The sequence below is a fragment of the Macrotis lagotis genome, chromosome 1 (assembly GCF_037893015.1).
Source record: "Macrotis lagotis isolate mMagLag1 chromosome 1, bilby.v1.9.chrom.fasta, whole genome shotgun sequence".
Classification (NCBI taxonomy): domain Eukaryota; kingdom Metazoa; phylum Chordata; class Mammalia; order Peramelemorphia; family Peramelidae; genus Macrotis; species Macrotis lagotis.
This window is the reverse complement of record NC_133658.1, coordinates 520,071,635-520,089,507: the sequence shown is the minus strand read 5'-3', so window position 1 is coordinate 520,089,507 and position 17,873 is coordinate 520,071,635. Positions and strand designations below refer to the sequence as shown.

Genomic DNA, 17,873 nt, shown 5'->3' with positions numbered 1-17,873 from the left:
CCAAAAACCTTAAAGAGCTAAATAAATGCTAGTTATGTTATTTTTAATTATTATACATCGTCAATTTTGTTGAAGGACATGGTTTGTTTAAAAAGAAACTGTTTACCCAAATAGAATCCTACTTTGCAGTTCTGCCTATTGTAGGGCCTAGGAAAATAATATGTATCCATTTATATCATTGCAAGGATAGTGCGAACCAGCAAATGAGGCCCACCATAGTAAACATCACTATACATGTATCTGCTTCAATCAACTCAACCTATTCCCTATATTTCACCTATTTGTAGTATGATTGTCTGACTGGTCCAGATCTGGGACACCTACTACTCTTGGAGTTTTAATAGCTCATTCTTTTGTAGAGACACAAAGGAACTCCTTTGAAGGATATTTCCGGTTGTATCTACATAGGAACAGACAGGAATGTGATTTAAGTACATAGTAGAAATAATGCTATTCTTGCCCCTGGGTTTAGCTTGCCTTTTCTCTAGGTATTTAGTTAAATGGAAGAATGGGAAAAGTTTGGGTTTGAAAACTTGGTAAACCTAAACCCAGGAGCCATTTGGAATTCATTAATCAAATTTAATAGCGTCCCCTTTTCTCTGGTATGGAGGCCTGTGGTGTTGTACTCTCTCCTCACTAAGAATCCTCTTTTAATTCTGAACCAATATTTGTGGGTGGACCAATTGCAGCCCTGAAGGGCAATGTAAATAGAGGTCTGGTACCTTTTCTCACTTTCTTTCCTTCTTTACTCCACTATTCCAGAGTCCTAACTTTATGTATGGCTCAGGTCTCAGACCTTTGCAAATGAAGAAAGGAGGAAGTTACTGAATGTACAATGTGAATCAGGTATAGCAATTTATTCACTCCATCCAAAAGAAATACCAAACACAACTTATAAGCAAATTCACATTGGCAAAGACTCAACTCTTGTATTTCTAGCCAGAAAGGTTTATATTTCATCAAGACATTAATTTATAGGACTTTTAAAACAGAATTTTACCTTGGCTTTGCATTATCTAAACAACTCCCTCCAGGTCCATTTATTTTGGCAATCCAAGTTAAGAATTCTGCTCTCCATCCCCTGGTGGTCATCCTTTCTAATGCAATAACTTCCTTCATTTCCCAGTTCTGACTCAGGATTATATTTTGAACACAATGAAGTCTAATACTAAATGAGTTCTAATACTAAATGAGGTCATCTTAATGTTTCTGTTGATAACACATGCTCAAAGAAGAAAATGTGAACTAGAAAATGTAGTTAAACATTCTGAGATTCAGTCTCAGTCTTGTATTAATCCACACATGAACATTTGTAAAATGATGAAGTCATTATTTCTGTTGAGTTTGGGGAGAGGGTGAACTATCTATTCCCCATACCTCATGGGAAACCCAAGGGAGAGAAAACTATTTCAAGAGAGAGGAAGAAAGAGAATTAAAACTAACTCTCCTTTTAAAATTGATACAATTCCTTTCAATATCATTATCATTAATCTCAGTAATAATAAAATTGCTTTGTCATTTCAGACTTCCTGAGTCAATTAGTCATTCAAAAACATTTATTAATGACACAGAAGGTGCTAAGCATTGGAAGAACAAAGAAAGAAAAAACATGTACCTCAAGGAAGTCACATGCTTTTGGAAACCACAACATGCAAAAAAAATTACACATATAAGAAAACAGAAGAGTCCATAGATAAGATTGAAAATCTCCAGTGAATAGGGCAGCTAGGTGGTGCAGTGGATAGAGCACTGGCCCTGGAGTCAGGAGTACCTGAGTTCAAATCTGGCCTCAAACACTTAATAATTACCTAGCTGTGTGGTCTTGGGCAAGCCACTTAACCCCATTGCCTTGGAAAAAAAAAAAACCTAAAAAAAAAGAAAAAAGAAAAGAAAATCTCCAGTGAAGGAGGTGAAAACCTCAGTAGCCCAGACTCCAAGGGGAAAAAAAGCAGGTAAATTCAAGAGAAGGCTTTTTGTTTATTCCCAAGAAAGAGGTTATGCTTTTTTAAAGTGTTAGACTAAATCTTGGGAGTTAAAAGAATATGGTAACACCCACTCTTCCCTTGAAGACATAGCCAGTGATTTTATCCAAGCAAAAAGCTCAAGACTAAGTGCTCAGCAGATCTGCATCTGGTGGAAATATTCCTTGTTCCCTAAGTCTTATCTCCTGAGACATCTTATCTCCTTAGCATGAGACTTTCAGTCTTCTCTGGATTAGCTTCCACTTTCTTGTATGCACACTTTTTTGCACATTATTTTCTCCATTAGTATGTGGACCTTTTGAGGACAGAAATCATGATCTTTCTCTCTTTTTTGAATTCCCAGGACTTATCACAAATGCTGGTTTAAGTGTTGAATGTGCAACTGATCAATATCTGGATAAGTGTCTGAAGCAGACTAAATTAAAGACATAGCTGTGAAAGACTATACAATTGACCAAATAGCAATCTAACAAAAACCATGAGACAAGCAGAGGTGAGCCTTGAAGGAGAAGCACAATGACTTCCCTAGATGGTAGTTTGTAACCTTGCAATATCAGGGACATGGAGTTTCCCCCCTCTGAATGCTGCTGGTCAATTATTTGGCCAAGAACAAATTTCCTGTAAATTCTGTAAATCCTATAAATTCTTTGCAAAAGGTCTGAGAATTTACAGGAAATTGTTACTTGGGAAACTGATATAAAAAAGACCTTTATTATTATGTTACAACAAAAAAGTTTAAAAAACATGCATATACTTTATGACAATACAGACATTTTAATCCCCATGGATGCAAGCAAGAATCTCACCCAGTATGAGGAAAGTAGATATTTGGGAGAAAGATAGTCAAATTTGGGTTCAGGAATGGGAGGAAGTTAATATACCCTAAAAAGGGCTTGGTGAATAAGTAATTGGGGGAGATTCCTAATCAGAGTCAGATATGGCTGAGAAGTTCTCAGTTTTACTTTTCAATATCTGTTTTAGCAAGGCTCTAAAAAAGGGAATTCCTTTATTTAGACCAGAAACTGGGAGAGGGTCTGAATTGACTATCTAAAACAGCAGGACTGAGGATTAGAAGTCAGGGGCAAAGAGGAAATGAGTACTGCAGACAGTCAGAGTGTAATGCTACGAGCATTAAGTACAAACAAGGTTAAATATGCTGGAATGAATGAGATGTGGAACTTCGTCTTTCTTTGCCAATATGCTACATAGGGATTAGGATCATTTAGCCTAAGTGACTCTATGTTGAATCCTATCCTTATAAATGTAACATCAAATAATATAAAGGTTACAATTATCACAGTCACATATATACAACCATATCTCATATCCATACTCATTTATCCACCATGTATGTTCCCCGGCCATATATGTTCCATTCATATTTATTTCTTCATGTAGACACCCTATATAGGTATATTCTTCTAACTTATTGTATGTGCATTTTTAGGACAATACATACTAGTTTTTCTGATAAAAATACTGTGCTATACTTCTCTTACTATGCTATTCCATTGAGTTCTTTGCTTATTATATTCAGATGATTATCAAAGTCAATGGAAAGCAGACCCACAAAATATTTCCAAGCTAGGGTAAGGGTGCATTGGAGGACAGAGGGAGTGATGTGGAGATGCCCCTGCTGCTACATCTTCTTCAATATGTAAAGTATGGACCCTGATCAAGGTCACAGACTTCAGATTTAACTCAGTACATAATAGTCTGATCATTTGTATTTCCTGGCAGGTGAGATTCTAATGTGAGTGTTTTACCAAAAGAACACTTTGAGGTTTCACTCTTACTTGAAATTGTTGATGGGGGGGGGAAGAATAGAAGAGGAAAGTTAACCTACCATGAAACAAAGAAATTGAGGAAGGCAAATAATAAGCACCTATTGCCAGCTGTGCATCGCTGTGAGAGAAAGGAAAAAAAAGTGGTTAAGGGTGTTTCGCAAATACAGTGTGAGGGGGAAACAATGGTACTCAAATCTTTGGTTAAAGAATAATACTCATCAAATTGAAATACTCATCAAATACATCAGCTTTACATTATGATAGTTGATGGTATCATAGGTGTCTATAATGACCCCAAAGTGATTATGATTGCTCAGAATATGTCTGAAGGACAGCTGAGGAAGGCAAGACTTTGAAGCCATCTATATCAGATTAAGACAGAAGAAGCTGGGTGCCCATCAACTGGGGAATGTCTGAACAAATTATGATATATCAGTGTAATGGAACATTATTATTGTCATAAAATGATGAAAGGGATGGTTTCATAAAAACCTAGGAAGGCTTTATGAAATGAACAGGATCAGGAGAATAATTTATACAATTACATTATAAAGGAAAACAACTTTGAAAGATTTAACAACTCTGACTTTTACCACAGCTCCATAGGATTGATGATGAAGCATGCCACCCTCTTCCTGTTAAAGAGTTGAAAGACCCAGGGTAGAACATAAGACACACATTTTTGGACATTACAAATGGGTAAAAATGGGATTTTTTGAACATTGGAGAGAGAGAAGCCTTGCTGACATTGAAACTGAAGGTACCAGGGGAACAGAGCATGAGAAGTAAAACAAGAACAGAGGGGGAAGTGTCAAGCTTCTAGGTCAGAGGCTCTGAGCAATCTTCTTGCAGATGTTTTCTCTGCTCATTTTGAGGAGTGGGTGCTATTTTAGTAAGCACACTGGGGTCAACTAACCAGAAGGCCATGTTATCCTGAGTCAGTTCTAAATCCTTGTAACTAGTGAATGATGACAAAAAGTAGGTTGTTTTAAAAAAAGTTGAAGGTCTGAAGATTTTATTCAAATATTTTTGCTTTCATTTTCTATGAAATGGCTTAACCATTGAGTATAATATAAGAAGGTCATTTCACTGACTGAGCCAGTGAACTCTGTATTGCTAGGTGATTTCCCATACTTTCCATCGATACTTTCTATCTGAAAAGGAAGGGAGCAGCTGGACTAGGATCCCCCACTTTCCTTAACTGTGGGATTATGTCCCCCTTTGGGAACAGAGAGCTGCCCAAGAGCCAGCAGGGCAAGACTCATAGTCCCATTTAAGGCAAAGGCTTGTTCCTGGGAATGGTATAGAAGTAATTCTTGGTCTGGTGTAAGTTAGCTTAACTCAAGGCACTGTAACAGAGGTCTGGCTTCTAGAGTCTTCTGAGACTTGTCATATACCTTTCCCCTATCTCTCTTAGCTCTACCACTCTAAATCTAAAAGGAAAAATTCTAATCTTTAGACCCAGAAATTTGTCAAACACTTGCAAGAGTTAAGATAAGTTACTTTTTTATTCTCATGTATGTGTGTGTATGTTTTTTTCTTTTTTTTTTTTTTGTTGGACCTAGAGGAAGGATGGGTGTCCTTGTGTATATTGTGAATACTAGTTAAGGATAGGTTAATAAAATTGCACAAAATGCCCTTGAAGGTGAATAGTAGTCAGGTTTTAAAATTCAAACATTTCTTCTCAATCCTTGAAAATGGTTCTTCAATAGTCTTTTAAGATTGCAACAATTTAAAAAAAATTCAACGTTTAAAAAAATAGTCTCTGTGGTTTAAACATTTAAAGTGAGAATGGAAATAATCCTTCTTTATTGGCCAATGGTTACTTAACCTCTAATAGTTGAAAAGGAAATAAATTTCTCACAAGGGTTACTGTTTTCACTTCCTCATGGGAAAAAGGGTATATGGTGCAGAAGAAAGAGTACATGGTACAGAAGAAAGAGTGTAGTCAAGGCATTCATCTCAAGCAGTCATGGGTAACTGGGCAGTGAATGAAGGGCTCTCCATTTTTGTCATTGTGAGTACAAAATGAAAAATTAATTCTTGCTTGTTTCTGTCTTTTTAGAAATGAAAAACAGGAAAGAGTCCTACCCCTTCTCCCCACCTTCAACATGTTTGTTAGAACTCATTTAATTTGCTTTATCAGTAATGTCTGTCAAAATACCATTTCCATCATTGACATCTTTTCATGGGGAGAAGGATAATTTTTTAACCTAATTTTAAAAAAAAATTCTTTTAAGTCATCTGAGTGGTTGAATTAATGAATATTTCATGATGGAAGAAACTATATTTCATGCTAATGAATTCAGGTTCCAGGTCCTCATGCTTTTTAAAATAGTGTCTTGATTGCAATTCACAATATGTTTATATTCTTATATATGTGCTTATATAAAAAATAATGGCTAATTAAATGTTTGTATGATCTTTCAAAGTCTCACTAATGAAAATTTTGTTTCTTGGTGAATTACTACTAAAATATTCAAATTTCCTAGCTGCTCTCCCCTGTCTTTTTTACTTTACTTTGTCTAGGTTGTGAATAAAGGTAATCTATGATAATTTAAGCCCAATCAATTAGCCAGGCTGAAAAGTTTCCTCTTATTTTCTGAATACATGAAAAATAATAACTGGAATTTATATAGGCTGGCAAAGTATGTGAAGTGGCATTTGAACCCATCTTTCTGAGTCCATGTCCAATACTCAAGCCACCATGCCAGGCTGCCAAAGGAAGTTGCTATAAACCAAAGATCGACTATGCTTCTGTTTTGTGTTTAAATATGAAGTATTCTTTCCTTCCCTATGTAAAATCTGAAAATAATCAACTCTGCCCTTTAAATGAAATTCATGATGCCAATTACATAAAAAAAGGAAAGAAAAAAGGCACCTCCAGAGAAAAAAGTGGAGGCTACCATTTTTGTTCTTCCTTTTGGATGCTTTGTAAGCCAATTAGACTGAATAGATTCTCTAATGGAAAAAAAAAACAGGTAAAACAGGCTTTCTGAGACCTCAGGGCTACCAAGTGGCCTCAAATGTGAGTCATTTTCATAGTGGCCAGGTTCAGTAGAAACACACTAAACCTCCTCCCTAAAGTGTTATCTATCCAAGTGATTGAAATAACTGACAGAAGAGAACAAACAGGCACAGTGACAAATATTTTTTTAAAAAATGATTGACAATGTGGGGAAAAGAGAAATACCTTTAAATATATTTTATGGGAAAAAGTTAAGTTTTTATAGTCTTTTGGTTTTTATGTCTTTTATTAAGTTTTTATAGTCTTTTGGTTTTTATGTCTTTTATGGTTTTTTTTTTTAAGTTTTGCTGGCTTAAAGGCAGAGAACAGAGAAAGTTTGTGGCAACCACAGCTGAGTGTGAGCAGCTAAGGAAAAGTGAAGAAAGATTCCCCACTGGCAATTGCTTCCCCCACAAGCTGGGTCAGTTCTGGGCTGACCCTTATCCTGACCCAGAAGTATTTTTCATATTTTCATCCCAGAATTTGTCACCATTCCCTTTCCCACTGAGAACTCTGGGGATTGTCCAGGCTTTCTACATCTCCTCTTCAAAAAATAAATGCAGCCTGTGGGAAAAGCCTATTGGACCTTAGGAGAGGAGTTGAAACAGTGTCCTCCTTCTTTTCTTTCTTATTTTCTTCATGAACTTCATGACTCCACTCCCTCTAGCATAAGATCTGCCCCTACATAAGAGAGCATCCATCCAATGGCATCTTTTTTTTAATTACTCAATCTTAAAAGTTTTCATCTGAACACTTATCTAAGGTCAGAGCCTGGAAGAAAGAAGGAAAAGGAAGTAAGTTAGAAAAAAAAGAAGAGTAATAAGAGAAATTGGAAGAATACAATTAAAATGACAGTAGGTAATAAGGTAATAATTGGTGATGAGTGCCTTTGATAGTTAAGGAGAAGGAAGAGAAGAATAAGGAAAAAAGAAAACAAGGAAAAAGAACAAGGAGAAAAGAGATGACCTACCTTCATGTAGTATTTTTATTATTGTTGTTCAGTAATTTTTCAGTCATATCTGACTCTTTATGACCCCATTTTAGCTTTTCTTGGTAAAAGATATATAAAAGTGATTTGCCATTTCTTTCTCTAGCTCATTTTACAGATGAGCAAACAGAGGAAAATAGAAATTAACTTTTCCACAGTCATACAGCAAATGATTGAGATGGGATTTGAACCTGAGTCGGGTTTCCTCTCAAGTCCTCTGTCCACTGCACCATCAGTTAAGAAGCCTAAGACTGAAAGAGAACAAGGGTTTGCTTAGGATTGCACCATGTCTCTGTCATCTTAGTGGCCCAGTTCTAGGAGAGAGCTTGTGCTATTTGAGCTTCCCTATCCAGGTCCCTGGGGTCCCTGGGGATCCTGATCTGAAGTTGACAGGCAATAGTCATAGGTGGAAAGAACATTCATAAGGGTATTGACTTATTGTAATACACATGGACACTAGTTTTACACTAGTTTTACAAGATTCTCTTTTCTGTGCAGTTGGTATGGCTGGGGTTAAATGCCTTCCTCTTCGTGTGGTACTACCAAGTTTATGAAGGTCGCAAGTATTTTTATACACGCAAGCTTCTTGGGGTAAGTGTAAAACCTGTATGTTTTCAAAATTTTCATTATATAGCTATTGTTCAATTTTCCTTTTAATTTTTCCTTAACCATCTTCTTCCACCCTGGGAAATAAAATTTTTTAACATAGGGATTCTTAGGATTTTTTGTATCATGTACCTTTTTAGCAATTTCAAGAAGCTTATTGACTCCTCTTCAACATAAAGCTATTAAATGCTTAACAGTCCAAAAGAATAAAAAGGAAACAATGATATTTAAATTTAATTATCAAAAAACTTGTTAAGGATCCCAGGTCAAGAGTACCTGCTTTAATAATAGACATGAGACATAATGATTACATAGAATATGGCTTAAAAAATAAGCCTTAACGGATGTGTTTCTTCTTAGGAAGACTTTCCTGTGTCCTGAAAGTAACCTTTATATGACTTAGCAAATAGTCATTATCAAGTATGGTCTTTGAATAATGATGAATTTGATGATGATATGAAAACAAGTTATTTTATATATATATATATATATATATATATATATATATATATATATATATATGTTATTATATACTATTGTCATAGTAATAGATGCCTTTAAGTCTTGGACATTACTGGACCTAAGCAAAAGATACACTGATAAGTTTGATTTGAGTATTCCCCTTCTTGTTGTTACCTTTCCTTTCAAACCTTCCCTTTCCCCTCCTTTCACCACCTACTCCCCCAAAATTTTCTTACTTTCCAAAGTGTGCCTTTTCCAGTTCAGGTACACAAAAATCCACTTGTCCCCCTCTCTTCTTCCTTCCCCACCTAGGATGATGTTCCATGGCTCTCTACCTTAACAACATAACAATTGATTAATCTGACAAATTAGCAATGTCAGAAGAGTAAATCAAGGCCTCCAACCCCTTCCCAGTAAACACAAGGGTAATTTAATAGAGCTCGATAGACATGGGCTTATGTTTGTTGTTAAATTCAAATCTTAGGTCAGGTAGGAGAGAAGATGTTTGTCATGGAAAACCAATAGAAGGAAGTATTTTGGTGGAGATAGATTTTTTGGAAGTTCTTCAAATCCTATCTTCTAAGTAATTACTCATAATTTTTGTGTTTGGTAGGCTTGCTCACAGGCATCAATTCTTTTTCAAAATAATGTTTTTCTCTCTCTCCTCATGAAGACTTTGGGGAACTATCTAAAAGACTACACCCACATGAACAGGGTTAGAGAGAACTTAGGAACTGGGAAAATGGGGAAACACAACTCAGAATTATATTTTAACTTCTGGGTTTTTAATTCATTAGAAATAAAAAAAAAGTATTCCCATTGGCTTGAAGAAAGCATTTATGATCTCCCAATAGAATTTCCTATTGAACAAAATGGAAGTTCAGGGAAGACTATTGTCCTAAGGAAGACCTTCTTTCTGATCCTGCTTCTACTTGTCTTCCTGTGGCTACAATCCCAGGTCCTGTGGTTCTTTACATGGCTACAATCAGAGGACCAAACCTAGAAGACTTCAGAAAACTCCAAAGAATGGTTGCTAACTGATTAATCCGAGTTTAGTCTATTAGACTAAAAAGCCTAAGGCCTTTAAAAAGTCACTGCTTCTTACTCAAAAGACCAATCCTGAACTGAGTTGCCATCCTAAGACCTTTGGATTCATTCTCAAAGCTCTAAATTCATGCTTTAAAAAAAAATCCACTTCCGGAATTCACTCCACTCCAATTACATTGCATTCTAGCCTGCCCTGGCCTTAGCAAGAGCCCCTGCTGCTTGTCTGAATTTCAACTGTCTACTGATCCTGCTGCCTGTCTGTCGAAACCTGCTCTCCTTCCTCAGAGGCTCCAGTGCGGTAAGAAAAAGAAAAGATGCTTTTTGTTGTATCTGAGCTGCTCCTGTGTTGTGAAAGAATTCACTGAATTCTTCACACTTTAAAATTTTCATATTTTAATGTGCCATTGTTCTTTCCTAGGAGGAAAGCCATACAAATGTCCTGATTAATCAGTGGATGAGCAAAAAAATGGTTCCTGCCCTCAGGGGGCTGACATTCCAATGGTGAAAAATTATACTAGCTAGCTACATATATAGATAGTAGATAGATAGATATAAATATTCAAACACATACATAGACATATTAATATATGCATATACACAAACATGTGCAAACATGCATGCATTATATGTATGTTTATATGAGTGTATATATATATATATATATATATATAAATACATGTGGAGAGAGAGAGAGAGACTGAAGGAGAGAGAGTGAGAGTATAGTATAAACAGAAGTTACTTTCAGAGTGAAGAGGTTAGCAGACTGAGGATCAAAGAAAGTCTTCTCAAAAAAAGTCAAGATTTGAGTTGTCTTTTTTTTTTTCTTTTTAAGTTTTTGCAAGTATGAGGGTGGATTTAAACTCAGGTCCTCCTGACTCCAGTCACCTAGCTGCCCCTTGAGTTCAATCATGAAGTAAGACAATGGAAGCAAAGCAAGGGGGAACTGTCCATGGAAAGACATAGTCTCTGGACCTGGAGTGTAATAGTCTATAAGGAACATTAAGAACATTTACTATTGCTGAATCACATAGCATATGGAGAGAAATGAGGGGTAAGAAAAGTGAAAAGGTAGGAAGGGGCCAGATTGTGAAGGACTCTAAGTAAAAACACATTTTTAAAGACCAGAATCAAATTTTATATTTGATCTTGGAGGTAATGGGTAGGGACAGAAGTGGGGAGGGATAGAAATCTGATAAGTCCTGAACTTTAGGGAAATCATGTTGGCAGCTAAGTAGAGAATAGATTAGAATGGGGTTGATTTGAAGCTGGGAGACCCACCAGCTATTACAATCGTCCAGTCTAGACATGAGGGGAGGAGGGATGTATCACAATGCTGGCAGAGTGAGTAGAGAAAAGGGAATACTCATATGCACATATATGTGTGTATTTATTTTTTTCCCCTGAAGTTAGAAAGATTTCACCATTTTTGGTAAGACCGATAAGATTCCTAGTCTTAACATTCATTTTTTTTAAAGGTACAGTTCAGTGTCCATATTATAAGCTATAAATCCTATCAGAGATTCTTATTTTAATTTGGGTTGTTTGCTAAGCAGTTTTTATAAAACTATAAATAGAAAAGAAAATAACCATCTTACTCATTTCCTTCACCATCCACCAGACTCCCCTCCCTAACCTCCCCACACACAAAAAAGAATGTTGAGAAATAATTTAGATGCTCTAAGAAAAATTATGAAGTATTTCTGGATCATGTTGTGATCAATTTCTTGGCTGTGATTAGCAAGTGTAGCTTTTTAAACTGAAAATCATCCATTCTAGGCTCAGTACTTCAAACATAGGAGGAACTTAATACATTCTTATTATACAACTGGGTGCAGTTTATACTTTACTAATAATGTCTGTAATAAGTATCTATGATGTGTCATCTAAGCCTGAAGAAAAGTCATAAAGTCATCATGGATTGGATGAAAGTTGAACTCATGGGGCGGCTAGGTGGCACAGTGGATAGAGAACTGGCCCTGAAGTCATGAGTAACTTAGTTCAAATCCAGCCTCCACAATTAATAATTACCTAGCTGTGTGGCCTTGGGCAAGCCACTTAACCCCATTGCCTTGCAAAAACCTAAAAAAAAAAGTGGAACTCGTGAGAAAACTAATAAGTGAGGGCTCTATAGAATTTTTTTTAATAGCAAAGAACTTGAATTACTTTGGCTGTTTGCTAATGAATAGATCAATGGCTTACCTCCATTTATGTCAAAGACCCCAAGCAGATGGAAAGAATTCCTTTTGTAGGTTTTGGAGAATGCAGACCAAAAAACGAATAGGGTAGATGACATCATGAAATGAGTGTCAACATGATTGGTTACAAAGCTGAAGCACAGGATGAAACCTAATTGGTTAGGTCTGTTAATGAGGGGCTAGCAACAACCCCCCCCCTTTACCTCTTCTGAAACAAAGAAGTGTTCATTGTCTGAGCTCGGGTGTGAGATAGTGGGCAGACATTTGGACAGCAGACCAAATGTCCTTGAAGGATAACTTGATGGTTTGAAGATATTTCTCCTGATAATCTATATTTGAGGAAGTGAATAATGAGAAACAGATTGTGTTTTCATCAGAGTAGTTTGTGAAGAAATCTCTATTACCCCATGGAGCTAATTTGCAACCCCAGTGCATTGCAGTCAAGTAAACTCTAGTTAGCAATATGTTTGTGATGACAGATATGCTCATTGTAGCCAAGAGTTAGGGAGGGAGGGAGAGGAGGAGGAGAGTGAGAGGGAGAGGAAAAGAAAAAGAGATGGAGATCGAAACAGCAAGAGGGGTCTGAACCTGTGATTTCATTGGTCTAGGGAATTTCTAGGTAAGGAAATTAAGGTCAATAGAGAGTGGCATCATTTTTAGCATTTAATAGTCCTAGACTAGAGAGTTGTCCAAAGCATTGAAAATCTCTGATACAGTTGGTATGTCAGAGAGGCTGTCTCATTTCTGACTGATTGAACATTAGCCTAAGAGTCAGTACTCTGTTCTAGACCTGGCTTTGCTGATAGCAAGATGTTTGCTTTGGCAAAATAATATAATCTGTCTGAGTCTCAGTTTACACCTTTGTAAAATAGAGTAACAAAAAATTGCCCTAAATGAAGAATACAGGACTACTGGATTTATCACTCTAAGGTCCTTCTTAGTTCTAAAAATTCTATAATATGGAGTTCAAAGGCAGCCTCACCACACAATAAGGAGGGTTTGTGCTTGGGGCTTTTTGCTTCAGGGAGTATGCAAGAGGGGGAAGTTGAGACCAGTTGCTTTGAGTATCAGGAGAAGCAGACTTAAACTCAAGATTTCTCACTTTTTATCTAGTGACCTCCCTAGTACATCATACAGAAATGGTCCTAATATGGAACCATGCTATAAGCAATTTGAAGACAAAATTAAGTGGGCAGTGAAGCCAGTATATATTTTCCCCCTTTAAACTGTGAACTCCTTGAGAATAAAGACACTTTGTTTGTTTGGGTGTTTTGTCTATCTTTGTGTACCTAGAATTTATCACAGAGCCTAGTACATAGTAGGAAATTAATAAATGCTTATTGATAATTGGTTCACAAAAAGTACTTTTCCTTGCTTGATGGAGTTGAAGAGGAATAAGTTTTGTTCCCAGGGGATTGTGCTCCTCATACCCAGGATGCCCAGTAGCCTTTCTTTGGATCTCTTTGGATATAGTTTTTGGATTTTATGGTCTCCAATGTAACTAAACTCCAAACATGTGTGCCAGGCCAGTTGCTCTAACTTATGAGAGATTATTGGTTAGTTTTTCTTTTTTTTATAAATCAAATGTATCATCTATTTATCATTTTATTTTTCAACTTCTTGAATCCATATAGAACCAGATGAGAAAATATTTGTAAAGCAAATAGAATAGTGCCTGACATGTAAAAGTTGCTTTATAAATGATGGCTATTATTGTTGTTATGTATTGCCATTACATAATTGGAGGCTTCCAGCCCCTTCCATATTATTCACTATTTACTACTTAGGAAGTTTCATGAGTTTCTTGGGAGAAGGAAATAATCTAGTAGCCTACCTTTTATTGACTGACAATCTCTGCTTAGTATGACTGGTTTTAGATGCACCCTCTTCCATACAGGTCCATCCTCAAAGACTTTCCCACATTGAAGGACCTTCCAGGGTTTCTGTTTTACTTCTTTACCCCTCAGTAAAGCCAGACCATCTCCTTTTTCAAGAGTTTACCAGAGTAGATTTCAATTAGAATTTTCCAACTATGCCTCTTGAATGCCCTAACATATCATTTAATATTTTAAACCAGTCCCTGAAATCATTTTTCTGATGGTTTTCAACAACATATGTGACATAATGAAAAACTGAAGTTCATAGAGAGTATATATCTATCTATATCTATATCTATCTATATTTATATATATCAGTATAAATTTGCTTTGTATTATGAATTGCTTATTTGAGCTGAGTTTTTCATCACTGATTTTTGAGCTGTCAGGTATTAGGGTGCAAGATGAATAATTCCAATTTTATTTATTCTGTATTATATGCAATAGACATTTAACAAACCTTGGAAGATGTATCACATTTAGAAATTTTGTCCTACTTTGGGTTTACTTAAGTGTTGTATTTATGTAAATATAAGAGTACAGCATCCAAATTCAGGCCAGTGAAATATTTTTATTTTGTATATAATGGATTTTTTCCTTATGAAGTGCTATACTGTGCATCTTCTTAATTTTATATTGAAAATACTCCATAGCTATTGAATAGTAATATAAACAATTTAATTGAATATTTTAATTTTTTAATTTAAAATCTTTGAACATTAAATTATTGATATTCCTTAAAATACATATAAAGGTGATTAAATAAAGAGAAAAGTCACTTTGTTCCCATTCTTTTCCCTGTGTAGATATATCAGCTTTTGCATTATAATCTTAAATCGATTCCTTTCAATGAACAATCTCATTACTTTGATCTTGCAAGACACATGGTATATAATTAAGTGCCAAATTATAATTCCTTCCAAATAAAACCAGTAAAACAAAATGACAAGGACAAAGCTATTTTCCAGTGGTGATGGCAATAGTGTGGATAAGACAATAGAAGTACATGATGTAACATAATAATTTTTATTTAAATTCAGCAAGGAGATATCAACATTTTAAAAAACTCTTCAGTTAACTAAAAATAGCAAAGGAAAGAATGTGGTAGCTGTTGGCAATGGAATAATAGATCGATTGATAATCAATAGATGGATTGATCGACTGATAGAGAAGTAGACAGATAAGTAAGTAGATAGATAGGGAGCTAGATAGATATAGATATACACACATACATTCATATACACATATCCATATGCATACACATATATTTGTATATGTATGCATATGATTAAATATTGAGATATCATTTTATATTATATTTATATTGCAAATATATTTTCATTTGACACATATATGTACTATATATATGTATATATATATATATATACATATATATATATATATATATATATATAGAGAGAGAGAGAGAGAGAGAGAGAGATTATGTTAGGGAAAATATTTACTCACATTTTTACTAAACTTATTATTTCATCCATATGGAAACTCATGGTGAGGAAATGTCTTCTACCAAAACATATTGGCAACTTCTCTTTAACTTAAAGCTTAGAAAGCTGTCTAAGGGGCAATGAAAGGTTTTATGAATTAGTTCATTGCCTCAGTGGCAGGAGCGGCATGAGTTATCTTCAGTCCTCTGGACTCATGGTTATCATGAGTTCTGAAGTATTTCAAAATTGTTTTTCTCCATTATGTTGTCATTGTGTAGCTTGTTCTCCTATCCTCTATTTATTACATCAGGTTATAAAAGTCTTCCCAGTTTCTTCTGAAACTATCAATTTTTTTCTTTTTCAATATCATTGCAATATTTACTATAATTTGGTTGATCATTTCCCAATAAGTAGACACTTCTTAGTTTCCAGTTTGGGACTACTAAAATAGATACTAGAAGGATAGCTTGAATAAAGGTAGAATAGATGAAGAGAAGGGGACAAATATTAGTTTTGGGGGAAAATTGAGGATCAAAAGAACTTGGCAACTAAGGCAGTACAGAAGCAGTAAAGTCTAAAATAATTCTAAAGTTTTGAATATAAATGACTGAGAAGACAAAGGCATCATCAACAGAAATGGATATGTTTTGAAGAGGTATCATTTTGAGAAGATTATGATTCTACTGGGGACATATAGAATTTGAGATTTTGATGAGACAATCAGGTGGAGATATCCTATGTGAGAAGGGACAAAGTGGGCACTGAGAGAGTGGTAGAAAGAAAGCTCAGAAAGAAGCTCAGTTCCTACTAGGTCTCTGGTGTCATGTTGTTGAATTGAACCAAATCATTGAGTCAAGAACAAGTTGTCAAGCCTCCTTCTGAGGCAGGCATTCTTTGTTTTAATTGCTCTAAACAAAAACAAGTGTTTCCTTACATCAGTCCTGAAACTGCTTCTTTTCTAATTTTGCCCTTTGGGGCCAAACCTGAATCTCCCTTTTACATGACAAGTCTTAGAATACCTGAATATATTTATCAATCCCTGCCAAATCACCTCTTCTTAGGAATAATTATTCTTGTTGCCATAGTTCGTAGTTTCCAGTCCCTTCAACACCCTGGTAGGACTGCACTAGATATACTCCAGTTCATCAAGTTCCTTGCTCAAAGGTGGTGTCTAGAACTGGCCACTTTACTACTCACAATGCAAATTGTCCACTTTAATACTCACAATGTAGTCTAAACTTTCCATAGCTTTTTTTTTTTTGCCTACCTTGATATATGACTGTTGACTCATAGTAAGCTTACTGCACACTAAAACCTCTACTTTTTTTGTTGTTTGTTGTGTTTGTTTTGTTTTTTATACAGATTTGTCTAGTCGCATCTAGAAGCAGCTGGTTGCACCGCATAGCATTCTGGGCCTAGAGTCAATAAAATCTGAGTTCAAATCCAGATTCAGACACTTAGTAGTTTTTATGACTCTGAACAAGTTAACCTCTATCTGCCTCAGATTTCTCAACTATAAAATGAAGATAGCACATACTTTTCAGGGTTTCTGTGAGGATCGAATGGTATAATGTTTTGCAAAGTGTTTAGCCCAATGAATGCCATCTAGCAGGCATTTAATTAATGCTTGTTTCCTCCCTTCCGCATCTTCCCCAACCATTCTTCCTATTCCATGTTCTTCGGTCACTTGCTTATTGCTCACTTCTTTCTCATAGAAGTCTGCATCATGATGTCCAAAAAAGGCCATTAGAAATAGAAAGAGGATAGGCCCAATACAAAGATAGCACTCATCCTATGGTGTAGCTTCCTAGCCTAGACCACACTTGGGCAGGTTCCCATTCTTTCTTGGTCCTCAAGAAAGTTGAACAATCTTGTTTCTTGTATTGGGTTTCACAAATTCTCATCCACATGTCTCTCTTCTTGGAAAGCTTTCCAGGCTATAGAGTTTGCATATAGAAGAAAAAGGCAATGTCAAAGTACCAGCTACATTAATCATTTGGTGTTCATACAATTTTCAAGGTCATGATGACTGAACAGTGAATATAAAGGTCTTTAAATACTAACAGAAAATTTAATAATAGATTAAAAGTAATCCTCCAAGTGGGTGTTCCTAGTCACAGATAATGATGAAGTATCTGGGCACCTCAGCAGTTAAATTTCTCATAGAAAACAAATTTAAAGCCAAATGTCAATTTAATTATATGAAATATTGAAAAATAATAGTATAAAATATTCAGTCATATTTTGAATCTCAGTTAGTGAATAGATAGATATATTGGTTTCCTAACTCAAATCACATTTGTACAAGATTTCAAGGTTCCTAGATGACATTTAAGACACTACTTGAAACATCTGTTAATTTTTTTATTTCTTGGTTTTAGTGCTGTTCAACACGTATACGGAGACAATTGGACAGGAACCTGACCTTTCATAAACTGGTGGCATGGATGATTGCCCTTCACACTGGTGAGATTTTT

The 17,873-nt window shown here is 35.5% G+C and overlaps 1 protein-coding gene across 1 annotated transcript in view; it reads left to right on the top strand.

Moving 5' to 3' along the window:
* The first annotated feature begins 5,657 nt into the window (after positions 1-5,657).
* CYBB (cytochrome b-245 beta chain) overlaps positions 5,658-17,873 on the top strand; it is a 42,236-nt gene continuing 30,020 nt past the window's right edge. The window contains exons 1-4 of the mRNA XM_074214196.1: positions 5,658-5,786; positions 8,263-8,355; positions 10,067-10,177; positions 17,778-17,862. Coding sequence (XP_074070297.1) covers positions 5,742-5,786; positions 8,263-8,355; positions 10,067-10,177; positions 17,778-17,862 — 334 coding nt within the window. The 5' untranslated portion in view covers positions 5,658-5,741. The remainder of the gene's footprint in view (positions 5,787-8,262; positions 8,356-10,066; positions 10,178-17,777; positions 17,863-17,873) is intronic.